General features: G+C 47.4%; 1 protein-coding gene and 1 pseudogene across 1 annotated transcript in view; both read left to right on the top strand.

Annotated features, from left to right (window-relative positions):
• ELP3 (elongator acetyltransferase complex subunit 3) overlaps positions 1–26897 on the top strand; it is a 119165-nt gene that overhangs the window by 38670 nt on the left and 53598 nt on the right. The window contains exons 8-9 of the mRNA XM_053249380.1: positions 3823–3984; positions 10994–11120. Of these exons, the coding sequence (XP_053105355.1) occupies positions 3823–3984; positions 10994–11120 (289 nt within the window). The remainder of the gene's footprint in view (positions 1–3822; positions 3985–10993; positions 11121–26897) is intronic.
• LOC128337567 (G/T mismatch-specific thymine DNA glycosylase-like) lies at positions 21578–22702 on the top strand (annotated as a pseudogene).

Genomic DNA, 26897 nt, shown 5'->3' with positions numbered 1-26897 from the left:
GGGAGGCCATGCAGGAAGCCCTTGGCTCTCTGCTCCAGCAGCAACAAAGGCACTCCTGCAAAGGAACGCCTTCCAACCAGAGCATGCTGCATATTTGCTGTGACAAATAGTTATTGCTGTGCACTCTTTCAGTGGTGAGTAAATGTAAGTAGGGAATATTTTATGCTTTATTTGTGCATGGACATTTTGCATCTTTTTGAAGCTTAATTTTGTTCCTCTTCCTAAAGCATTTTCCCTAGAACTTCAAAGTATCATGATGAGGCTAAAATTAAATAGGAACTTTTGCCTTGTTCTGCTTGGTTGTGTTTTGTGGCAATGGGCTGGTTCTGAGTCATCCGTAGAAGGCGAGTGTTCCGTCATTCATCCATTCATTCAGTGAAAACCGAAGGGAGTCTGGATTCTGCTGGCTCGCTATGCTGGACTTGGGTAGATGTTAAAGTGTGTGCCGGATCTTGTGGAGGAGGAAGCTGGCCGGCCAGTGGAGTGTGCAGGGGCTTTGTGGAGTGTTGCGTGGCCTCCAGGAATGTTTCCCTATCAGAATATCCCAGCTGGATCTAGAGGCTTTGTTTTTGATTTGATATTTGATTTGGTTATGTTTATACACACACTTATATCCTGCTGTTCCCCCAGAGAGCCCAGAGAACTGTACATGGTTATGTTTATCCACACAATAACCCTGTGAGGTAGGTTAGTCTGAGACCAAGGATGATCCTGACTTGTGCAAACCTCATCCCAGCATCTGGAGCTCCAAGGAAGTCTGTATCTATATCAGAACCAAATTTGAGGGGCAGGCAAACCTCATCATGTATTTTATATTGACCTACCTACTTACCTTTCTCTCTACTTTTCCTCCAACAACCTGCCTAGAGAACAGGAGGCTGTTGGGTCAAATCCCCACTGGTGTGTTTTCCCCGATTATGGGAAACTCCTATATTGGGCAGCAGCGATATAGGAAGGTACTGAAAGGCATCATCTCGTACTGCGTAGGAGAAGGCAAGGATAGACCTTTACTGTATTCTACCAAGAAAATCACCTGGCTCTGTGGTCTGCAGGAGTCGACACCGACTCGATGGCACAACCATTCAATTCAAATCCACCTTGTTTTAAAGTCCATAAAAACATTCAGTGCAATAGGAGCATAATAAATGTGATAAAAGCAGCACCATTTGTGCTGTGATAAGTGTGATGAAAGCCAGGGAGGAACGTTGGTTTTGAACACAGGTCCTCTTTTGGGGGCCCTCCTGAATTAAAATGCTAAGCAGGACCCACCCTGGTTTGTATTTGAAAGGGAGGCTACATAGTACTGTAAGATATTCCCCTCAGCAGGGGATGGAGCCACTCTGGGAAGAGCAGAAGGTCCCAAGTTCCCTCCCTGGAAGCATCTCCAAGATAAGGGCTGAGAGAGACTCCTGCCTGCAACCTTGGAGAAGGTGCTGCCAGTCTGGGTAGACAGTAATGAGCTGGATGGTCTGAATCGGTATAAGGCAGCTTCCTGTGTTCCTCTGTTCCCAAAGCCCTGGGTGAAATGCTGGGCTTCTGTTCCTTTCTAAAAACTGAATGGGATGTCCACAAATGCACCCTCATTATTGATGTTTTCATGGAGGCGCCTTGCTTGGAACAGTGGTAAGGCAGCAGCTTTGCAAAGCTGCCTTCGGAGGGACGGCAAGTGAAATCGAGGACCTTGGACGCCTCCATCTGTGGCAGGAGTTCTGACTGCAACTCCATCTGTGTCACGAGGGCCCCCAAAAGAGGACTTGTGTTCAAAAAAATTGAAGAGACAGTATTAAGGAGAAAATACAGAGATTTGTAGCCACCTAATGGCGCAGTGGAAAACGACTTGCCTAGCAAGGATGAGGTTACCGGTTCAAATCCCTGCTGGTATGTTTCCCAGACTAAGAGAAACACCTATATAGTGATATAGGAAGATGCTGAAAGGCATCTGCTCATACTGCATGGGAGATAGGAACATAGGAAGCTGCCATATACTTACTGAGTCAGACCATTGGTCTATCTAGCTCAATATTGTCTTCACAGACTGGCAGCGGCTTCTCTAAGGATGTAGGCAGGAATCTCCCGCAGCCCTATTATGGAGAATCCAGGGAGGGAATGTGGAACCTTCTTGCCTTTCCCAGAGCGGCTCCATCCCTTGAGGGGAAGATCTTGCAGTGCTCACACTTCTAGTCTCCCATTCAAATGCAACCAGGGTGGACCGTGCTTAGCTCAGGGGGCAAGTCCTGCTTGCTACCACCAGACCAACTCTCCTCTCATAATGATAGACATGGCAATAAAGATGGCAATGATAAACCCCTCCTGTATTCTACCAAAGGAAAATGACAGGACTCTGTGGTCGCCAGGAGTCAACACCGACTCAACGGCACACTTTACCTTTACAGTGATTTGTAGCACATTATAAAATAAAACGCACTCTCACAAACGTAGCCTTATCCTACTTTCTGGTCTCTAGCCTCTTTCACGTGGGATAACACATCCAGTGTATAAAATACATTAATCTCGAGTTAATTGGATATTACCTCATTTACCTTCTCAGTTCCTGGGTCTTTCCCAGGGTGGGCTGGCTGCCGGAAGGAGCGAGTATCTCTGGGCTGTCCCCCGTCCAGCTTCTCAAGCCGCCTGATGACATTCAAGTCGGTGTGAAATCTGAACGGGCCAGCAGGCTGGGTTCCTTCTGATGCAGGGAAGAGAGGGGGTGTCTTCATTCGGGATGTGCACGAAACCCGTTTGGCCCCCCCTTCCTGGAGTGCCAAATGGGTTTGGTCGAGCGCCAAGTGCATTCAAACCTGTTCGAAGGGTGGGGAGGTTGCTTTAAGGAACAGGGAAGGTGCTGCCTACCCATCAGCCCCCGCCACTTTCCCCCGACTGGTACGCTCCAAAAAACACGGGACGCGCATGCACGCTGGCCATGAGTGTGCCGATGCTGATCGGGGCTGCAAGCCCTGCACGCCTGCTTTTTTGGAGAGTGCCAGCAGGGGGAAAGCGGCAGTTTGGGGGCTGACAGGTAGGCAGCACTTTCCCTGTCCCTTAAAGCAAACCCCACCCCACCCTCCTGGGAGTGCATAAACTAGTTCGTGCACATCCCTAGTCTTCATGGGTCTGTGGAGGCCACATCACATGCTACTATACTTTTTTTTTTTTAAGTATAGAGCTCCATGAGTCCTGCACCCTGGTTGCATGGTGCAGCCAAAAGTGCCTGGTTGTGTCTCAGCTTGGCTTGGCTTCTACACCCAGGGCAAAAGAAATCCTCATGCTGTCCTCCTCGGATCACTAAAGGAGTTAATCCTCCTTTAGACACCATTATTTAATCTGCTTGTTGGAAGTTGTCTGAAGCAGCCTTAAGAAGCAACTTTGTAGGTTACACACACACACACACACACACACACACACACACACACACACACACACCATTCTTAAATTCCCAGAAAATATCGCCACACAATCCCTGGCTGTTACGCAAGACAGAATATCAACATGTTTTCAGATGCAGCAGCCAATTCCTTCTTAAATCAGCTGCCAGATTATTTGTCAGCAAGAGCTACCTGCCGAGAGAAGAATTAGATGACAGACTTTGGAGATTCATATTTTGCAGACTGTTCAGAATATAGAATTGTCACAAACGCGACTTGCAAACATATGCTGTGGATCAACTGTTGCAGCCTTAGGCCAGCTTAATGCACCTTTTTTTGCTGATCAGATCATGTCTGGTGTTTGGACTCTTGTTTATGTTGACTTGAATGGGAGTGCCTTAGTTGAGCATAAAGAGGGCTTCAATTCTTTGGGTTTCCTTTTTCTCTCCTGCCCCCTTAGATACTCTGAGCGCAGCCTGACGAAGTGCATCGGGATCACCATAGAGACCAGGCCGGACTACTGCCTGAAGCGGCACCTGAGTGACATGTTGTCGTACGGATGCACCAGGCTGGAGATCGGTGTGCAGAGCGTCTACGAAGATGTGGCCAGAGATACGAACAGGTAAGGAGAGTGATGGCTGGGGCAGTGTTCCCTCTAACAGGGATTCCCAGATGTTGTTGGCTACAATTCCCAGAATCCCCAAGCAAAAGCCATTATAGCTGGGGATTCTGGGAGTTGTAGTCAGCAACGTCTGGGAATCTCTGTTAGAAGGAACATTGGTCTGGGGGCTGGGGCGGGATGGCTTAGATCAACATTGGGTCCCCAGATATTATTGGACTTCAACTCCCATAATCCCCAACCAAAGGCCACTGGGGCTGGGGATTATGGGAGTTGGTCCAATAACATCTGGGGACCCAGTGTTGAGAATCCCTGGCTTAGATGAATCCACAAAGGAGCTGGACACATTCATGGAGGACAAGTCTTTCAACAGCTGTTAATGACGATAACTAAATTTGGCCCCATCTATGCAAGTGTCCACATTTCAGATGCCTTTTGTTGGTTATCAAACACAACTTATTGGTGCCAGGAATGTTATAGTAAACCAGTGCACGATATAATCCAGTACACCAGGATGCTCAAGCTTGTTGGGCTGCAACTTCCATCATCCCCTGCCACAATGACCTTTGGTTGTTGTCTCTGGGGATGATGAGAGTTGTAGTTCAAATGACATCTGGGGACCCAAGATTGAGAACCCTGGCTGTACATTAAATGGAACCTCCATTCTACAAATTATGGGGCCTGGTTCAATTGTTACTGATTTTTGGTTGCCAGAGGCAAGGATTTCCTGCACTGTAGTTGCCCTATTTAAAAAAGCAGTTGTAGAGCTGGAAAAGGTACAGAAAAGGGCAACCAAATTGACCAGGACGGGAACATCTTCACTGTGAGGGAAGGCTAAAGCTTTTGAAGATTTTTCATTTAGAGAAAATACTGCTAAACGGAGGACCTCTAATATAACATTACGCGTGTTATGGAGGAAGTAGGTAGAAATTATTTTGTCACTTGATCTCACTGAATAAAATTAATTCAGGTCAGGCATGAGAAAGTACTTCTTCCCACAGCACGTCTTTATGGAAAGTACCGCTACAGGATTTTATCTGTCTATCTATCTATCTAAAATATTTCTATACCGCCCAAAACTTGGGTCTCTGGGCAGTATTGGCCCCTGGCTTAAGTGGCTTTTAAGGATTCGACAAATTCGTGCAGGGCAGGAATTAAGTGGCTATTGGCCATGATAGCTAAATGAAACCTTCACATTCAGTGGCAGTGTACCTTTGGATTGCAGTTGCTCAAGGGAGACAAAGAGCAAGGAAGGCTGTAGCTGCCTCCCCTGCTTGTGGCCTTCCTAAAGGCTGGCAAATCTTGGAAGCAGCATGTGTGGACTAAGGAGACCTTGGTTTGATCTGGGAGGGCTGTCCTTATGGTCTTGCAATTCTCCTGGGATCTGGAAACAGTCTGGGCTTCCAAAAAACCATGCTTGTTTTGGGGGAAAAGGAAGTATTCTTGGCGAACTAGAACCTAAAGAGCAGAGAAAGCAATGAAGAGCCCTGACAGCCAAAAGGCTGTGTTCTGATTTGCCTGCGCTCATGCAAAAGCAGTGGTTACTACTCTGGCAGCAGAACTCATGTGTGAGTTGTAAGTGTGAAGAGGAACTGGGTAATCTGGGGGTTCTCAAACTGGAGTCCCCAGATGTTGTTGGACTACATCTCCCATCATCCCTGGCCACAGTGGCCTTCCCCTCTCATCTGAGGCTGAGCAAAATCAGCCTGTTGAGAGCCGAGGAGCTTTCTCAAGCCTGGAAAGTCCTAGTATGGACCAAGGTCCAAAGCAGAATGCCACTCATTACAAACCACTTTGCACACAGCAAAGTCTTAGTCATAATAAGTAATTCCAAATTAACTACAGACAAGTTAGACTGTTTGGAGCTAAAACTCTCAGTGGAGTGATTATGAGCAGATTAGTCCAGCAGGCCATGAATGATTGAGTTGGCATTTGTTAGTAGTGCCCTTCATTCACAGGAAGGACTTTTACCATGCAGGGCTGAAAAGCAGAAAGGATCTGTCTCTCCTCTGTACTATCAACAGAAGAGACCCTGTGTTTGACCAAGAGGAGATGCTTCCTTTTCCTGGGTAGCAGCCTTGGATTGGGTGAGGGGATTCTTTGCTAGGCAGCCATTGGCCATTGGCCAATGAAGGCTAATGAAGGAGCCCTGTCCCATTTGATCAGTGGGCACATGGCACACTGCCAGGGACAGAATTGGCCCAAGATGGGTGTGCCATGAAGCAATTAGCTCACTGTTGAGAGGCGACAGCAAAGCTGGTAGACTGAATGGACAGGGACAAAGGGATACTCAGGGGGTGTTAATAAAAATCTTGCTTTCACATGCAAATCCGATCCCAGTGTTCTTCATTGTAAGACCTGGGGGACCAGCGGTGGCCCTAATCAACCCTAAGTGTGACTCCCTGGCTACTTGTTCGTTGGGCCCCTGAGAAACTTCAGATAAGGCTGAATACTCTGCACAGTCCCCCAGGCACTGTGTGGTGACAACTGTCCCCAGCATGCAGTGCTGTGTTGCCCTTTAAAGGGCTCCTTTAAAGGAAACGGAGCTGCCTGGGGCCCCTGCATCATCTTGGGAGGTGTGCATGGAGGGCTGGGAAAGTGTAGCTCTTCCCTGCACTTTCCCCCATAGAGGTCTTTAGAGAGGGCTCCGTCTGTGCAGAGGTCAGCACGGTGGGAAATGGCTCTCACCTTTTGAATGGGTTGTTTTTTTGCCAAAGAAGCCTCCGCTTGAAAAATATTGAAGACTGCCCTGTTCACACGCTACGTTCAACACGTATACAATCTGTGTCCAGTGTACGCATGTACAGATCTGTACATTCAGTTCTTCACACATTATGTTGGAAACACATACAGCAATAGACTTTGGATCTGTATCATGCATTTTCAGGACCTGCACCTAAGTTCACTTTTAAAATGAATGTATGTTCAATCATTCACCAAAGAACATGTACATGTGTACAGATATTCAGACACAGGTACAACACCTGAATAAGGTGCGCCACACATACACACACACATACATGCCTGGGGGGGGGGAATAGGCAAAATGTTTGGAAACTATTTTATTTATTTTATTTGTCACATTTATATACCACCCAATATAAAATCTCAGGATGGTTCACAATCCAAACAACCAAAACCTAAAAAATAATTTAAAACAGATTAAAATTACTATAAATAAAACTTTGAAACATCATAAACTAAAAGCCTGATGAAACAAGAGTTTTCAAAAGTCGTTTAAAAACAACCAGAGATGGGGATATTCTGATTTCGCTTGGGAGTGTGTTCCAGAGCCTCGGGGCAACCCTATAGAAGGCCTGGTTTTGGGTCGCCACCAAGCAAGCCGCTGCCAACTGCAACTGAACCTCTCCCGATGATCTTAATAGGCTGCGGGCTTCATGTCGAAGAAGGCGCTCTCTTAAATGGGAACAAAGGAAGCTGCCATCTACTGCATCAGACCATTGGTCTACCTAGCTCACCTTCACAGACTGGCAGCGGCTTCTCCAAGGTTGCAGGCAGGAATCTCTCTCAGCCCTACCTTGGAGATGCTGCTAGGGAGGGAACTGGGAACCTTCTGCTCTTCCCAGAGCAGCTCCATCCCTCTAAGGGGAATATCTTCCAGTGCTCACACACCAAGTCTCCCATTCATATGCAAGCAGGGTGGACAAGTCATGCTTGCTACCACAAGACTAGCTCTCCTCTCCCTGGGCCCAAGCCATTCAGAGCTTTATAGGTAATAACCAGCACTTTGTATTTTGACCGGAAACAAATTGGAAGCCAGTGTAGTTCTTTTAAAATAGGAGTTATGGCTTGGTCTCCAGGGTGGCCCTGGAAACCAATCTGGCTGTTGCATTCTGCACTAGTTACAATTCTGAACTATGTACAAAGGCAGCCCAGTGTAGAGCACATTGCAGCAGTCAAGCCTGGATGCACCAATGTTTTAAGATCGTGTGTCTCAGGAAATGGATGTAACTGGCATATCAGCCACAGCTGATAAAAAGCACTCCTGACCACTAACTCAACTTTAGATACCAGGAAGAGGTTTGGGTCCAGGAGCACTCCCAAGCTACATACCTGATCTTTCAGGGGACGTGTAACCCCATCCAGAACAGGCAGATCTAAACCACTTCCTAAGTTCCGGCCTCCCACAATGAGTACCTCTGTGACTGTCTTGATTGGATTCAACTTCAGTTTGTTCTCCCTCATCCAGCCCATTACCGATTCTAAGCAGGCATTTGGAGAGGTTAAGCCATCTCCTGACGAAGCTGATATGGAGAAATAGATCTGGGTGTCATCAGCATATTGACAACACCCTGCACCAAATTAGCTCGTACACTGCAAGGAAGTATGAAAATGCAAATTGACAGAAAGTAACAGACAGAGACTGATTTTTTTCGATAAAGGAATAACTTCTATTTATGAAGCTACTTGTTTTCTTCCTCCTACGTACTCAAATTGCTGGATAACAGCTTCATCATAATACAGGCATATGGATTGCATTACAATTCCTTTGAAAATCCAATTAAGCACAGCGATATAATAAAATTGCATTTATAACAGGAAGATCATACCAAGTAGAAGAGTTGATATCTGTTAAATAAACACTTTTTGGGATTTGCTCTGAACTTTTTTATGACACTGAAAGATCCAGAGGCTGGTTTGTTTTGTTTGTTTGAATTGTGGGGTGTGGGTGGGTGTGGGTGGATGTGGTTGCTGTTGTTTATCCTGCCTTTAGGCATAGAGGCCTCACAAAGCAGCCTCTTACTTAATGCTACAGTAATGTTCATTGGAATGTCGTCTTCTTCCTATTCTCAGTTGTTGTGTGTGGTTTCAGTGTTGATGGGGACTCCTCTATGTGGGGCCTGGGATAGATAGTATAAGTCTGGAGTTCCTAACCTGTGATCCTCTAGGTGTTGCTGAACTACAACTCCCAGCATCCCCAGCTATAATTTATTGTGACCGAGGATGATGGTGGTTGTAGTTCAGCAAGATGTGGAGGACCACAGGTTGGGAACCATTGGTAAAGGGAATGCCTTAGCCTCCCAGCCCATCCATCACCTATTGAGTGAATTAAGAAAGTACTTCACAGTCACGGAGCATGTTCATGGCCACAAGGTTAGATGGCTTTGAAAGCAGAGTTGGCGCCTATCTCTCTCTTATAGGCATGATAGCGATAGGGAGCCTCCAGATTTAGAGGCAGTGTACCGCAGAGCAGCAGCAAGAGAGGCCTACTCAGTAGTGGCTCCTTTAATGAGCTGCAGGGTGCCAGACAAGGTGCAGCTACCTCTGGTTCCCGGCAGCTCCGGTTGCTCCTCTCTCTCCTTCCCTGGCATCAGTTAGAGCCACAGTGCCTGCAGGCTGGCCTTCATCAGGTAGAGCTGCGCAGGCCCGGGGCAGGATGGGAAAGAGAGGAGCCAGAGGCAGCTGCATCTTGTTCAACGCCCCCCGACTCATTAGGTGCCCCTGGGCCTCTTGCTTGAGGGCTTCCTGGAGGCATCTGGGCAGCCCTGTTGGAACCAGTGGATCAGACGGAGCTTTAGTCTGTCCCTGCAGGGCTGTTCTTTGGTTCTTCAAAATTATGGGGATGCTTTACTTTAAGGACATGAAACCTGTTGGGTTATGAAGTTTGCTGTGTCCCCTGAGACGGTGGGAAGTTCTGGGTGGAAAATGTGCGGTTCTTTGAACATTCCCTCTCTCTGCCTGCCTTGGGTCCTTCATGGCAGAAAGCCTTTGCCCACTTCTGTATGAACAACTCCTTTGGATAGATGTAGTTGGTCCATTAGTTCCCGAGCTGGGAAAGAGGCCAGAGAGGACCTTGCAGCAGGCAGACCCAGCGGCGCTTTCCTTCCAAGATGCAGAGGTGCCACACGGCAGTGGCCCCACACTGGAAGCGGACCCTGGGAGCTGCAGAGAGCGGGAGGGAGCCCTTGGCCACCCCTCCCTGTTTCTGGCCCCTGCCCTCTATGGCTGCCTTTGGGATGAGGCGGCCTGTTCTAGCCCTGCTCTCATGCCCGTGTTCTGCTACAGCTATGCTTCTGCAGGCCACATACTTGCAGCTGCAGTATGCGCCCGGATCCTGTGCATTTGCCTGTGAAGGAATGGCTGGAATGGAGAGCTGGGAAGGGATGTTCGTTCATTCATTCATTCATTCGTTCGGTTTTTATACCGCCCTTCTAAAGTGGCTCAGGGCAGTTTACAATTAAAACAAGACCATTGAAACCACTAACAGTTAAAACAGAAATATAAACAATGTAAAACATCAATTAACAATTAAAACATCATAAAAAACAATTAAACAATCAGAACAATTAAAAAACCCTGAAAACCAGGTTACAGCATTAAAACAAAACGAATTAATAGTATGTTTAGAAAGGGGCCTTCAGGAAAGGTGGAGGCAGTTCGCATTCCGGTATCTTTTTTTTTTTTTTTTGCTATGTAAACCACCTTGAGAACTGTTTTGTTGAAAAATAATAATATCATCTTGGGGCATAAAGATTTAGTATGCTAACAACCCTAAATCGGTGTGCAGAAGGCACTCCAAGTCCATGCTGTCTTCACTCTGCAAGATGTATCAGGGCTTCAGCTCAAGATTTTGACAGCCAGGTTTCACCTCTTTCCTCCCTCCACCACTTTGGCAATTTAAGGCGCTGCCCCTGAAGGAGACTGGAGATCCGTTTTGATCCATGTTGTCCTCTCCGCCTGGCTCTCTCAGGTCTCTTCCCAGCCCTGCTGCTGCCTGAGATGCTTTTAATCAGAGATGTCGGGACTTGAATGCGAGACCTCCTACATGCAAAGCATGTGCTCTGCCACAGAGCTCTGGGCATTGCACAGTCCTGGGTTTGGTGGACCAGTGGCTTGTCTTCAAAATAAGAGAGTGATGGTCTGTTCCATTGTGCTTGCTTCTGTGTCCATAATCATGGGGAGAATTGAGGCGTTTTGAGCTGTGTGTGTGTGTGTGTGTGTGTGTGTGTTGTGCACGTGTTTTTAAACCAACCACGCTTCCTTTCTCCAGGGGCCATACGGTGAAGGCTGTGTGTGAATCGTTCCACTTAGCCAAAGATGCTGGGTTCAAAGTGGTGGCGCACATGATGCCAGATCTGCCCAATATGGGGCTTGAGAGGGACATTGACCAGTTTGTGGTGAGTATGGCCTTAGCAGTGGTTGCTTTCTGCTTGAATCCTTTGGCTCTTGCTTCTTAGAACTTTTAGAGCCAAAGTACATGTTAAATCCATAGCTTGGCCTGTGTGTGTGTGTGTGTGTGTGTGTGTGTGTGTGTGTTTCCCCCACCCCCCAAACTGAAATAGCAAGTGTGGGAGGAGCTGATCAGGATCATGATTGCAGCATGCAAGAAGAGGGTATTTTTATTTATTTATTTATTTATTTATTTGAGACATTTAATATACTGCCCACTCCGAAGACTCTGGGCGGTGCACAAAAACATGCAAACAAGGCAACATTAAAAATTACACTCTAGATTAACCACTAAAGTAACTAACAAAAAACAAATAGGTAAATGACAGGGCAAAAGCCTGGCGAAAAACAAAAGTCTTCAATAGAGATTTGAAGATCTGTAAGGAATGGGCTAAACGAATCTGGAGGGGAAGAGAGTTCCAGAGAAGTGGGGCAGCAACCGAAAAGGCCCTTTTGCAGGTCCGAGAGCCCCGAACCTCTCGGAAATCAGGGACCAACAAGAGGGCCATTTGAGATGATGTAACCGGACGGGATGTAACTGGATGGAAGAGGCGGGTCTGAAGGTAGACAGGCGCCAAGCCCCGCAAGGCTTTGAAGGTCAGAACCAGGACCTTAAATTGAACTTGGAAGCAAATAGGCAGCCAGTGTAAGGATTGCAGGAGCGGTGTTACCCTGTCATATTTTCTGGCACCTATGAGGAGGCGAGCTGCTGCATTCTAGATTCGTTGTAGCTTCCCGATCGTCCTCCAAGGTAACCCTAGATAGAGAGCGTTACAATAACCTAAGCGGGAGATAACAAGGGCATGGTTCACTGTCATTAATGCCTGCTGGTCAAGGTAAGGGCGCAATTGGCGAACCAGATGAAGCTGGGCAAAAGCACTTCTGGCCGCAGCCTCCACCTGCTGTTCAAGCAGGAGGCATGAGTCCAAAAGGACCCCCAAATCACGAACAAGCTCCTTCGGGGGCAGCGCCATCCCATCTAAAACAAGGTTCACATCCAGCTGTTGGCCAGTACGAGGGCTGAGTAAAAGTACTTCAGTCTTAGTGGGATTCAGTCTGAGCTTGTTTTGATTCATCCAGACCTTAACAGCTTCCAGGCATCGAGTAAGCACAGAAATAGCATCCCAGACCAGCAGAACGGTCTGGGATGGCAATATACAGCTGAGTATCATCAGCGTATTTATGAAATCTCACCCCAAACTGGGAAATGACCTGACCCAGCGGCTTCATATAGATGTTAAAAAGGACAGGGGCAAGAACTGAACCCTGGGGAACTCCATAAAGGAGTGGCCATGGGTCAGAGCACCTGTCCCCAATGCATACCGACTGGACACGCCCGCTAAGGTAAGAACGGAACCACTGTAAGACAGTACCCCTGATACCCAACCCACGTAGGTGGTCGAGAAGAATAGCATGATGGAGAGTGTAAAAAGCCGCTGAGAGATCTAAAAGGACCAAGAGAAGGACACTACCCTCGTCGAGGTCCTGAAGAAGGTCATCTACCAGAGCGATCAGTGCTGTCTCCGTGCTATGCTGAGGTCTAAAACCCAACTGATAAGAATTAAGATAGCTAGCTTCTTCCAAGACCCTCTTGAGCTGAGCACATACAACCCTCTCTAAATACCTTTGCTAAAAAAGGGCGGTTGGAGAACGGTCTATAGTTGTCAAGGACCTCAGGGTCCGGAGGGGTTCTTCAAGTGAGGACGAACTATCACCTCTTTAAGGACTGCTGGCATGAAACCCTCACAAAATGTTGCTGCACCCATACCTGAGAGAATTATGTCCATATCCTCAACCAGCTCAAAGCTTTCCCATGTAATATCACAAGGCAGAATCTCCTCTATCTGATCAGATCCTATAGAAGTAGAGTCCAGCTCTAGCCGAAGGCGGGTGACTTTATCAGCAAAGAATCGAGCAAATTGATCACCTACAGCCTGATTGAACGTCTGCCGGATTCACTCTCCTAAGAAGGGAGCAGGTAATCCGGAATAAGGCCGCTGGACGAGAGTCAGCTGATGTGATAAGAGCGGAGAAATAGTGAGATTTCACCATCGTCCTAGAATATTCCCGAATATGAGCAAGTAAGCACATTTGGTCATCTTCGGCACCAGTTTTTCTCCAACGACGTTCCAAGCATCTTTTGGTCTGCTTCATCTCCCTAAGCTCCGCAGAGAACCAAGGGAGGCGGGATCCACAAACCGTAAGAGGACGCTTGGGAGCAATTTCATCTAACGCCCTCGTGGCTTCGATGTTCCAAGATTCCACAAGCTGCGTTGGAGAAACGCCCACCAACTTGTAAGGAATGTCCCCAAGAGCCTCCTGGAATCTGACAGAATCCATAAGGCACCTGGGGCGGACCATCCGTGTTGTAATGCTGTCTCGGTGGAGATAGGGGGCCACTACAATATGCATATTAGCCAAAAAATGATTGAACCATGGCAGGGGAGAGATGACAATGTCTCCCATGACCAGATCCGCCTGCCGTTGCCCCAAGAGAGAAACCAAGTTCAAGGTATGTCCACCCACATGAGTTGGGCCCAAAATGATCTGAGAGAAGCCCGTGGTAACCATAGAGCTCATGAACTTGCGGACCATCGAACCCCCATCAGGAGCCGGAAGATTGAAATCCCCCAGAATCATAAGTCTAGGGGTCGTAATCACCAGGCCTGATACCAAATCAAGGAGCTTGGAAAAGGCAGCAGATGGACAACGAGGAGGTCAATAAACCAGGAGAAGCCCAAGTTTGGCATGTCGACCCAGACTTACAGAAAGACATTCGCACCCCATCACCTGTGGGGTAGGGCCCCTGATCAACATAAGATCTTCTTTTAAAAATCACTGCAACACCGCCCCCTGGTGTTGGGGTGCAAAATAAATTTATTTATTTTTGCATAATGCAAAATAAACTAATTTATTTTGCATTTATATATACTGTCCCAAACTCACATTTCTGGGAAGTTTGCAATAAAATTGCATACATTAAAACAATTTAAAACAATACCAGATTCTGTAACTCTAATTAAAAGCCTGTCTGAATAAATGTGTCTTAACAGCCCTTTGATTTAGATTAGATTAGATTAGATTTGATTTGTATACCGTTCTTCCGAAATGGCTCAGGGCGGTTTATCATTAAAAACAAACCACTAAAACAATAAAGAGCTAAAGCAAAAATTAAAAACAATATAACAACAATTAACAATTTTAAACTGCTTAAAATATTAATTAAGCGAAACCGCTTAAAATATTAAAACCGATTAAAAAACCCTGGGAAGTCAGAGTTTTAAACTCTGTCAGAGATGGAGAGGCTCTTGTTTCTGCAGGGAGAGCATTCCAAAGCATCGGGGTGGCATTGGAGAAGGCCTGCCACTGAGTAGTAGGGGTGCGCACGAACGGCAGTTCATATCACGGTTCAAGCACTTTTTGGGTAGGGGGACTGGGATCGTTTGAGAAAAAGGAGAGCAGTCCCTTACCTGCTCTCCACCGCCCCACGCAGCTTCCTGCTGAGGCAGTGTGCGTCCCAATAACCCTCACACTCCGCCAGCACACACATGACGTCTGAGCACGTGCAGGCTGGTGCTGCATGGCGGTTACTGTGACACACGCCACTCCAGAAGGAACTTCTTCCTGGCCCCCTTTCCCAAAAAGTGCTCGAACCGCAATTCGAACCATGGTTTGTGTACATCCCTACTGAGCAGCCACCAGATGAGCTGGTGGCAACTACAGACAGACCTCCCCGGATGATCTCAGTAGGTAGAAGGACTTATAATGAGGAACATGTTCTCTTAAGTACCTCAGGCCTAAGCTGTTTAGGGCTTTATAACCAGCACTTTGTATTTTGTCTGGAAACATATTGGTAGCCAGTGTAGTTCTTTTAATATAGGAGCAATATGGTCTCTTCAGGATGACCCAGAGACCAGTCTGGCTTCTGCATTTTGCACCCATCGCCGTTTCCAGACTACGTACAAAGGCAGCCCCACATAGAGCTCATTGGAGTAGTCATGTCTGGAGGTTGCCAGCATGTGCACTATTGTTCTGAGGTTGTTCATTTGACCCTTGTGCTGCAGTCACAACCGAGGTCTCCTCTCCAGCTGCTATTATGTGAGTTTTACCTTGCAGGACCAATAGAAGCTTGGAGGTGGAGGGGCATCTTCCTTCCTCCCTCCCTCTCTTTCTCCCTTCTTTTCTTCCTTTCTCCCTTCTTTTTTTCCTTTCATTGAGAAGCAACATATACATATCCGTTGTATTCGTGTTGGGACTGTGATGCAAATAGAAGGGAAATGATTAAATATCCATTCCCTGTGTGCTGTAGCCCTGATCCTGGCCACCTCTCCGCACACGTAATGATTTAAATTTGTTTGTTTGTTTTTTATAAGCACATAGGGCCAGACTCTGCCTATAACATACCAAGGCAGTTCACACGATTGCTTTCAGGAGTCCTACCCAGCGCTCAGAGCCGTGCACACTCCTGATTTTCGGTTGTCTGTTAGGAAACAACTGGTTAGGAGAAGAGCTGGGCAGGATGGCATTTCTGCCTATCTTGTTAAGGTGCTGGGTAGGGTGCCAACATCCTCCCCAGCTCCTGACTCTTGAACTCTCATTCTCTCTGCCGCCTCCTACCTAGTTGCTTGCTCACACATGGTGGAAAATCGAGACCGTGCACAGCTCCTGAAGCAGGTTAGGGCGCTGGTCCTGTCCTCGTAGTGAACATGTTTACTGTGTAGTTCATAGTTGTGAAATAATCTGGCTTGCATTGCGGGCGGGGACCACACACTTGTCAAAGTTAAGGCTGAAAGCGTGAAAGGAAACCCAGTGAAGGTCAGCTCGACCCCTTCCCAGAATCTCCAGTCTTTTTAGGAAAAGCTTGTCTAACAAGCAGACACCACCAGTGTCCCCTCTAACAGGGATTCCTAGATGTTGTTGACTACAGCTCCCAGAATCCCCAGCTGCAATGGCTTTTGCTTGGGGATTCTGGGAGTTGTAGTCAACAACATCTGGGAATGCCTGCTTAGAGGGAACACTGGACACACCGCTCCAGGTTTGTTCTTAGGGCCGGTAGTTCAATCAGACCCAGATGATTTGATCAGCAAGGAGCCTTCACAAAGCTGAATGAACAGGCCACGAGACGTCCAGGTCCAAAGCATGTGCTGGAAGAAGGGAGGGCAGGAGGCCAAGCAGGGTTGAGTTGAAGTGAGGAGGCTAAGAGGGGGGCTGGGGGGGTGACATTTATATATCAATGGAGGGTGTGGCGAGAGAGGACAAAGAAACATTTCTTCCATAATGCTAGAGCTCTGGGTCACCCAGTGGAGGTCACCCACTGGGTCACCCAGTGGCGATAGGCTAGGACAGACGAAACATGATAACGAATGGGATGCTTAAAGGTGTTGCCGTTGTGTTGTTGTCCCATAAATGTACATGGCATGTTGCAGAGTTGGGTAGGCAACAAAGTTAGGTCCCTGCTTCCAAGAACGGGCTGTGGAACAATGGTTGTGGGGAGGATCCATGAGCAAAGTCTGACCCAGTGGCTGGGCTGCCCTTGTCATCCAAGGCCTTTGTGTTGCCAGGCCAAGGACAAAAGCCTCTCGGTTCTGCAGGTCATCGGAGCATGTGGTGAGGAAGGTGAACAGCTTCGGCTTCCCAGATCCTTGCCATTTCAGATTAGGCAGATTATACATTTTCTAACAATAGAAGCGGCTTCTCGGAGGCTCCCTGTTTTGTGTAAAGCTACATTTGCTTATCCTGCCGCTCGGAGATAATGAGAATCTAAAGATAGAGCACCTTGATAATCTCCCTTTAGAGCTGTCAAGCAGATCAATAGTCGTGTCAGTGATTTCTCTGCTTTATATGCTGCTTGGATGAATGGTAGCGTCGGGAAGCTGCGTTGTACCTTTTAACCGTTGCCTTTAGCAGAGTGAAGGCGCTACTGTCCTGTCAACTGGGCTATATTTCTAGAAGTCAGGGTGTTTGTTAGGGAGGCGGCTGTCAGGATTTGGCTTGTTCTTCCAACCCAGGGTGCTCAGGCTGCTGCCTTTCAGCCTTTTGGGATTCCCTCTTCTGAAAGGGGACAGTTAGTTTGTATTCAGAGAGGAGAAGATAACGAATCACAAGCATTTCACAGCTTGCTTGCTTCCCTTTGCTGCCTCTTTTTTTTAACCGGTAACTGGTCCTTAAGGTGACCTGTCTTCTTATCCGATGAGCCTTTTGGGTCAAAAGCTTTCTGAAAATTCAGATTCTGCCATGTTTACCTGGTTGTCTCATCTACAGGTGAAACTCGGAAAATTAGAATATCGTGCAAAAGTCCATTAATTTCAGTAATGCAAATTAAAAGGTGAAACTGATATATGAGACAGACGCATTACATGCAAAGCGAGATAAGTCAAGCCTTAATTTGTTATAATTGTGATGATCATGGCGTACAGCTCATGAAAACCCCAAATCCACAATCTCAGAAAATTAGAATATTACATGGAACCAAGAAGACAAGGATTGAAGAATAGAACAATATCGGATCTCTGAAAAGTATAAGCATGCATATGTATTCAGTACTTGGTTTGGGCCCCTTTTGCAGCAATTACTGCCTCAATGCAGCGTGGCATGGATGCTATCAGCCTGTGGCACTGATGAGATATTATGGAAGACCAGGATGCTTCATTAGAAGCCTTCAGCTCTTCTGCATTGTTTGGTCTCATGTCTCTCATCCTTCTCTTGGCAATGCCCCATAGATTCTCTATGGGGTCAGGTCAGGCGAGTTTGCTGGCCAATCAAGCACAGTACACTGTATACTTTTCAGAGGTCCGATATTGTTCTATTCTTCAATCCTTGTCTTCTTGGTTCCATGTAATATTCTAATTTTCTGAGATTGTGGATTTGGGGTTTTCATGAGCTGTACGCCATGATCATCACAATTATAACAAATTAAGGCTTGACCTATCTCGCTTTGCATGTAATGCGTCTGTCTCATATATCAGTTTCACCTTTTAATTTGCATTACTGAAATTAATGGACTTTTGCACGATATTCTAATTTTCTGAGTTTCACCTGTTCATGTTTGTGTAGTCAAAGGATTCTAAAGGTTGCTGAGGCAGGACTTCATCGGCAGAAGCCGTACTGATCTTTTTCCTTCAGTGAGGCTTGTTCTTCTTCATGTCTTACAGGTCTAGCCTTAATGATCTCTCCAGCAATTTAGGTGGGACAAAAGTTAGGCAGCCAGCTTCTTCCAAGCAAATGTTTGGAAGTTGCAGGCAAACTTGGTCTTGTGTTGGCAAGTGGGTCTCGGATTCTATTTTAAAATATTATAATTGTAGGCTGCCCTGCTTTAGAACAGAAGAGAACCCCTTGAAGCTTTAGACACTTGCTTTTGCGGCTTCCCAGCAACTACTATTCAGATGCATATTCCTGTTATTATTATTTATATCCAGAGGTATGCTGCCTTTGAACCTGAATTTGCTTTACATCTTTTTCTTAAATTCAGTTTCATTTTAAACTGCAATTTAAGAAAATGAAGTATACCATTGCAAATTTAGAAGCCAATGTATCTTAATAAACTTTTAAAAATTTTTTTTAAATCCCACTTGGAACTGAATAACTAAATGTAATGTCTAACATTCCCAGGAAATAAATGGGAGGACAGGGTTGTGCTCTGCCAATATGTGGATTATTTTGGAGCCACAAACTTACATGGGCCCACAATGAAGAGCCTGCATGTTGTAGCTTCCTTTTACCAGCTGCTTTGTAAAATACGGGAAGCTACTTCCCAGATGCATAGAGTAGCTGCTAACTGGGCAAAGAGGCGCCTCTTGTGCCCAGGAGAGCTGGTCTTGTGGAAGCAAGCATGACTTGTCCCCTTAGCTAATCAGGGTCCACCCTGGTTGCATATGAATGGGAGATTTGATGCGTGAGCACTGCAAGATATTTCCCTGAGGGGATAATTGGGCCGCTCTGGGAAGAGCAAGAAGGTTCCCAGTTCCCTCCCTGGCAGCATCTCCAAGACAGGGCCGCTTGTCCGCAACCTTGGAGAAGCCGCTGCCAGTCAGGGTAGACAATACTGAGCTAGATGGACCTATGGTCTGACTCAGTAGGAGGCAGCTTCCTAAGTGGTGATTACCTTCTGTTTAGCAGTGGGGAGAACAGCTGTCCCTCTGCAGCCCCAGGCTGCTGGTGCTGTCTCCCTTATATTTCCTTTTAATGTCTGAGCCCTTTTGGGACAGGGAACCATCTCTCTCCTATCTGTCTAAACTGCTCTGAGCACTTTTGTTGAAAAGGGGTCTGTCAACACTTGCAGCAGTTGTAGTGTCCTCTGACCCCTAAGATGTGGTGTGTCTGGGCTGAAGCTCCCCTGGCTGGCGGCTGCTGCGTAGAGCAGCAAATCTTCAGGTAGCGACGGGGAGGGGTTAAACGCCGCCCTGGGTGCCCGGCTGTTTACTCCTGGTACTGGCCTCTCTCTGGAGGACCCAGCCCTCACCATTTGCCAGCCACTCATCCCTGGCCGGCTCCTTAAATGCCCCCTCGCAGGCTGTGCACCTCCCATCCCCAGTGAGGGGGTATTAACCCATTATCCCTGGCAGTGGCACTCCCCATCATCCCTGTTCCTCCCTCCTCCCCCGTGAACCCCCTCCCCTCAGGAGGTGCTCCAATGACAGTCATTCCCGCACGCCTCCTCTGAAGCTCTCCCTGGCCCCAACTCGCCTCGTTTCCCTGCTGGGTGCACTGGGTGGGGGGGGGACTGGGTGGCCGCCGGGACCCGTCGGCGTGCCATCTTCCTCCTCCGCCAGCTCGCCGTCCCCTCCTGCAGCTTCAATCGGCTGGCCGCCCTCACCCTGGATGGTAAGGGCGGCCAGACAGTCGCCACACACCTTGTTTTCTCATGGAGTTGTCATTGGGGGGCCCCAAGGCCAATGGTCGTGTCGCTTGTTGGATGTCCTTGGGCAAGTCCTGGCCAGCCTTATTTCGCAGGACTCACAAAATGGGAGCAAGTTCATAAGCAGCCAGTTCGCTTGTTGCAAGTGAGAGCTGTGTTGAGGCGACCAAGCATGGACATCGGGGTTTTTTTTTCATTGGAAGGGAGAGGAGAGCAGCCCTCCTAGAGGGGAGCAAGAAAGCACATCTAATCCAGCCTCCCAGTTTCCACAATGCACCTCTGGGACCCACGGCATCAAAGCCGCAGCCTGGAAGAAGTCAAGGGTGCCGGTTCTCATTTCAGGCCATCTGTGAGCCACGAGGCATGAGTGGGCTAGTTACAATGCTTACGGGCCCTTTGCACTGTGGGCTTTGCTGAATTGGGGGGCACAATCTCCTGGAGCCTCTTGTACACGCCCCACTGTCATGGAGAACAGAAACAATAAATTGCAGTCCCTCAGTAAATGAGAGCAAAATGGCAGAGCACTTCGCCCACGGGGAAGTGGCGTGATGGCCTGGAATAGGCCCGTTTGTGTCCTGGTGGGAAGCGTGAAGGGCCAGAGCAGCAGGTCCCAAATGCCGCTGCTTGGTACAGACTGGGCCTGGCTGAATGGAGGGCATCTTGCCAGTCCTTGAACAGCTCCATGGACTGCTTTTCCGTTTCGGAACATAATTCAGAGTGCTGGTTTTAGCCTTTGAAGCCCCCTATGATTTAGGAGCCAGGTTTCTGAAGGTTGCCCCAATGGTCACCCTGCTCTTCAGAGGCCCTTCTTTGGGCACCCTTTCCTTCAGAGGTAAGGCTGGCAGCAAACCAGGGAGAGGATCTTGTGGTTTCCCCCAGTGTTCTCTCTAACAGGGATTTCCTGATGTTGTGGACTACAACTCCTATAAACCTCAAGCAAAAGCCATTGCAGCTGGGGATTCTGGGACTTGTAGTCAACAACATCTGGGAATCCCTGTTAGAGGGGACACTGGTTTCCCCACCTACTGAAGGCTCTCCCTTGGAACCCTTATATGACTTGTTTACCTTTTTATTTGGCCAGAATGATTTCTGTGTGTGAGAGATCTGTTTGATGCAGCTGATGTTTTCAGCGTGTTCTGCTCATCATTTTATAAATGTGCATCTTTAAAAAAATAATAAATCACAGGCTGCCCTGGAAGTTCTGTGTATGGTGGTTTTTATTTACTTACAACCATAAAATATTGGAAGTTTCACCAGCAAATTTCAAGAGAAAATTTCTTCAGCCCTGATTGGTGTTCAAGGTTGGTCTCAGCAACTGAACATAAGAACAGCCCTGCTGGGTCAGGCCCAAGGTGGCCCATCTAGTCCAGCACCCTGTTTCGCACCGTGGCCCACCAGATGCCTCTGAGAAGCCCACAGGCCTGAGTTGAGGGCATGCCCTCTCTCCTGCTGTTGCTTCCCTGCAACTGGTACTCAGCGGCATCTTGCCTCTGAGGCTGGCTTATGGTCCCCTTCGCATTTGTGTGTGTACACACATGCGTGCATAGGCACATGTTACACGTAAAGTGCAAAGAGGCTGACCAGGCCGCGGCGTGTGGTGGTAAACAAGAGAAACGCCGCAGAAGATACTACACTCCTCTTCAGCCAGCATTTTATCCATTCTCATTCCATGAAATGATGCCTGTGACTCCAAACATGGAGGAGATGAATGAACAGGAAGCTATTCAGGGGATTTGGATCCAGATTTTGTCCAGGAACCTGTTCAAGTGGCTGGGAAAGGAAGAAAGAGAAAAAGTAAACCAACTGAACCCAAAAAACCTGCTGCTAAAGCTGCCAAATCAAAAGGCAAGCAAGAAAAAATTACAGATACCTTTAAAGTAAAAAGAAAAGTAGATCGTTTTAATGGTGTATCTGAAGCTGAATTGTTGACCAAAACCCTTCCAGACATACTGACCTTCAATCTGGACATTGTAATTATTGGTATAAATCCAGGCTTAATGGCAGCCTACAAAGGCCATCATTACCCAGGGCCTGGAAATCACTTTTGGAAGTGTCTCTTTCTGTCTGGACTAAGTGAAGAACAACTGAATCATATGGATGATCATACTTTACAACATAAATATGGCATTGGATTTACAAACATGGTGGAAAGGACAACCCCAGGTAGCAAGGATCTTTCCAGCAAAGAGTTTTGAGAAGGAGGACGAATTCTGGTGCAGAAATTGCAGAAGTATCAACCTAAAATAGCAGTTTTTAATGGAAAATGTATTTATGGCATTTTTAGTAAAGAGGTTTTTGGAGTAAAGGTTAAAAAATTGGAATTTGGACTGCAGCCACATAAGGTCCCAGACACAGAAACACTTTGCTATGTTATGCCATCGTCCAGTGCAAGATGTGCTCAGTTTCCCCGTGCACAAGACAAAGTTCATTATTACATAAAGCTCATTATTTATTTATTACATAAAGCTCAAAGATCTAAGGGATCAGCTGAAGGGCATTAAGTCAAACCCAGAGGTCCAGGAAGTGGAGTACACATTCGACTTGCAGCTTGCACAAGAGGATGCTAAGAAGATGGCTGTCAAAGAAGAAAAATATGACCCCGGTTATGAAGCCGCTTATGGAGGAGCTTATGGTGAGAAGACGACAAGTGAGAAGTACGACAAGTACGACAAGTGAGAAGACGACAAATGAGGGTGAACCATGCAACTTTTCTTCAAATGGAGCAGCATCCAGTGCAGAATATAGCAGTGGAACTTCCTTTGGAGATATCCCCAATGGACAATGGATGACACAATCCTTCACAGACCAGAGTTCAACAACTGTAGGCCACGAGAGGAAGGAGGAAGTTCAACCACTGTAGGCCGCAAGAGGAAGGAGGAAGTAATGCATAAAGTCTGCCTGTTCAGTTGTGCCGAAGCGCTGAGGGGTTTTGTTCTTTTTACATGCAGTTGTCAAGGATGGTACCTCAGTTCCCCAACTGAAGCATTTTAATAGCATTTTATCTCTTAGTTTTCTTAACCATACCATTTGTGTTGTAGATTTAGACCTATGAATTAGGACATTTTAAGGAAATGTCTTTAAAGTTTTTAAAAGAGAAAAATGCTTCCCCTTTTTGTATGAGGCTTTTGTATTTAAATTGCCCCATAGTTGCAGTTTTAACAAACTGACTTCTCACTTGTGAAGACCTATTCCTTGTTTTAAATCTGAATTTTGTACTGTAGTTATTTGTGAACTTTATATTTTTAATATACAGTATCCCTTCATGTGTTGGGATATTTCATATGTGTTTTAGTACACCTAAGAAAAAGGAAATGCCAACATGGTTGCTGGGCAATGCCATATCAAGGTATTAATGTCCAGCAAAGCTGTAATGCAGTTTCAGACGTTCAGGCCTCTATCATGTGAGGGAATCCTGATTTATAGCAGGAAGGAACAGGAGAGCAACAGCAGGAGAGAAACACTCCCCACCCACCTTTTTTTGTCTTGGCCCTAAAAAGCATTCTTTGTGCAGACAGTTATCTGTGGTGACATATTCACACATGTAAGACACTTGATACTACACATGACAAACATGCATGTATGAACCATCAGAGGACAAGATTGTGTCACGGAGAGAGGTATGGAGAGAAAGTGCATGTTTGAGTGTCTGATGCTGTAGTTTCATCTCTGCTCTGTCTCAAGAAGAGGAGGAGGACCCTGCAACAATTCTCCAGTATTCATTCCCTTTTGTATTCATTCTCCTCCTCTGAATGTTCCGCTCTTCAGGAAATCAGCTTGTAGTGGAGCAACTGGAGTGGACAAAGTAAGTGTTTCAAGAGAGCGTTTCTTCAGAATAAAGAGAAGGAAGGAGGAATCCATCTATATAGGCTACCTAGACACACAGCCACTAAGTAGGTGGGGGAGGATTGATCCCAACTGTTTTAGCTTGGCTCCATGTTTCCTTCCTAGGAAATGAAGCATCTAGAAAATGCGAGCACTGCAAGATATTCCTCTCAGGGGATGAAGCTGCTCTGGGAAGAGCAGAAGGTTTCAAGTTCCCTCCCTGGCAGCATCTCCAAGATAGGGCTGAGAGAGATTCCTGCCTGCAACCTTGGAGAAGCCGCTGCCAGTCTGTGAAGACAATACTGAGCTCGATAGACCAATGGTCTGACTCAGTATATGGCAGTTTCCTATGTTCCTAAATGGAGCAAAGTTGAGTTTGAAAATACTGCCATGTGGGTCCAGGGGTTCACTGGAGAGCTGGGCTATTGACTGTGGCTCTCTGTGGAGGGCGCACTTAGGGTCAACCCAGGGTTGTTGTTGTTGTTGTTAATAATAATTCAGTTTCTATACTGCCCTTCCAAAAATGGCTCAGGGTGGCTTACACAGAGAAATAATAGATAAATAAGATGGCTCCCTGTCCCCAAAGGGCTCACAATCTAAACAGAAACACAAGATAGACACCAGCAACAGTCACTGGAGGTCCTGTGCTGGGGATGGATAGGGCCAGTTACTCTCCCTCTGCTAAATAAAGAGAATCACCACATTAAAAAGGTGCCTCTTTGCCCAGTTAGCAGGGGATTGTTGCTGTGCAATGTGTAGAACAGGCCTGACTGTCGTATTGAGAATTGTGAGTATAAGCAGAAGGGCAATTTCTACTTGGAAACCCAGAAATCAGAAGTACGGGAAATCCCAGACGACTCTTCCCCAGTTTTGGCACATGTCTCCAGTCTCTTCCGTCAGCAGCCCGTGTGATTCAGAGTGCCTCCTTGCCCTCCCTTCCTGTTTACCCCCCAGGACGCCTCGTTTTTCTTTGTGCTGTGACAGCATACAAGTGTGCCTTTTATTGCCTGATGCAGTCTTGAGGTGCAGGCTCTCTTAAAAACCTCATTAATCCTACTGAGCACTTGATTTATGCCAGCTATTAATCTGATCGTTTTATCAACTCCCCTGCTGGATTGGAGGCACCGAGGGTGGGGGGCGGGGAAAGTTGGCTTGCTTCTCTTGTACCGTCCTGTCAATGTGATTTGCCTGGAGGTCCTGCAGAGGCATTGTATGTTGCTGCTGCTGCTGCCTGTCTTCCGAATCTCCCTCCTGCTTCGCAGCAGTTGGGAGAGGGGGGCTCCTATGAGTAGGGACTCAACATGAGGCAACAGCAGAGAGTTGAAGAGCCAGCCGCCATTTGCAGAGGTACCTCTTTGCCCAGTTAGCAGGGCAGCGTATTAAGCAGCACATTAAAACATCAGGTAAATGGCCCTTTAAAAAATCTCAAAGACCACTGAAAGGGTGCCAAATGAACTGGATCCGCCCCTAAAGGATAAGAGCTATACTGCGTGGCCTGGAGGGGTGGGGTATACATGTTTTACATCATAAATACATACGGTTGAACAGACCTGGGGCAGAGTTGCAGAATTTGGGCTTCAACATAGAAAAAGTCCCTTCTCTCCAGTAGCCCCCTTCCCCACCTTTAAAAGGGTCTCTGAAGAAGGTCAGAGGTTTGGATAACTTGGGGTTTGGATAATCCCTCTTGAACAAGAGGGGTTTGGATCACTTCATGGAGGAGAGGTCTATCAAGGGCTACTGTTCGGAGAGCTATGGGCCACCTCCAGTCTCCAAGGCAGGATGCCTCTGAGTACCAGTTGCAGGGGAGTAACAGCAGGAGGGAGGGCATACCCACAACTCCTGCTCGTGGCTTCCAGCAGCATCTGGTGGGCCACTGTGTGAAACAGGATGCTGGTCTAGATGGGCTTCCTTGGGCCTGATCCAGCAGGGCTGTTCTGATGTTCTTAAGGTCTCGACCGGTGGGCTGGCTCATGTAGGAGAAGTGACCCTGTGATGTACATGGCTTGTGATGTTATTATGCCTGCCTAGCCTTATGGAGAGAGGGGAGAACTCGACATGCGGCTGCCATTTTTGGTGGAAGAGCAGTTGAGGTGGAGACAGGCCAAGGAGATCAAGGGAAACTCAGGGGGTGGGGAGGGAGCCAGGGAACACATGAGCTCGAGGGAACTGGGTGGCTGAATTATTATAATTGACGCACCTGGCAACACCTGGGAAAGCAAGTCCGTGCCGTCGGCTCTCAAAGTCACTGCCCCCCCCCCACCGAGCCTGTCAAAAAGGCATTGTTGAGGGGCCCTTTGGCACCAGCGTGGGCAGGGAGAGAGCCTGGAAACTGAGCAGAGGGCAACTTCCATGAGCACAGCCCCACCCAGTTTGCAGGCTCTCCCCCCCTCCCCAACCTCCAATGGCCAGCCATGATGCAGCCCACATGGTAACTAACAGAGGGTCCCTCCGCCCACCTTTTGGGCAGGCACAGGGACCTGCAGCAATGCTGCAAGTAGCTTACACCGACACTCTCCTTCCACGAGTGTTGCTGGGTGTGTGAGCCATTCTTATTTGTTTGCGGTATTTATTCATCACAAGTTCCCAAAGCAAAACAGCTGAGAAGATGGTTCATAGGAACATAGGAAGCTGCTTTCTACAAAATCAGACCATTAGTCCATCTAGCTCAGTATTGTCTACACAGACTGGCAGTGGCTTCTCCGAGGTTGCAGGCAGGAGTCTCTCTCAGCCCTGTCTTGGAGATGCTGCCAGGGAGGGAACTTGGAACCTTCTGCTCTTCCCAGAGTGGCTCCATCCCCTACTAAGGGGAATATCTTACCGTGCTCACACATCAAGTCTCCCATTCATATGCAACCAGGGCAGACCCTGCTTAGCTGTGGGGACAAGTCATGCTTGCTACGACCAGACGAGCTCTCCTCTCCAAGACCAGGGCTGGTCTTGTTGGTAGCAAGCATGACTTGTCCCCTTAGCTAAGCAGGGTCCGCCCTGGTTGCATTTGAATGGGAGACTAGAAGTGTGAACACTGGAAGATATTCCCCTCAGGGCATGG

Source organism: Hemicordylus capensis, chromosome 1 (genome assembly GCF_027244095.1).
Source record: "Hemicordylus capensis ecotype Gifberg chromosome 1, rHemCap1.1.pri, whole genome shotgun sequence".
Lineage (NCBI taxonomy): Eukaryota > Metazoa > Chordata > Lepidosauria > Squamata > Cordylidae > Hemicordylus > Hemicordylus capensis.
The sequence above is the reverse complement of the archived record's forward strand: the minus strand, read 5'-3'. Positions and strand labels throughout refer to the sequence as shown.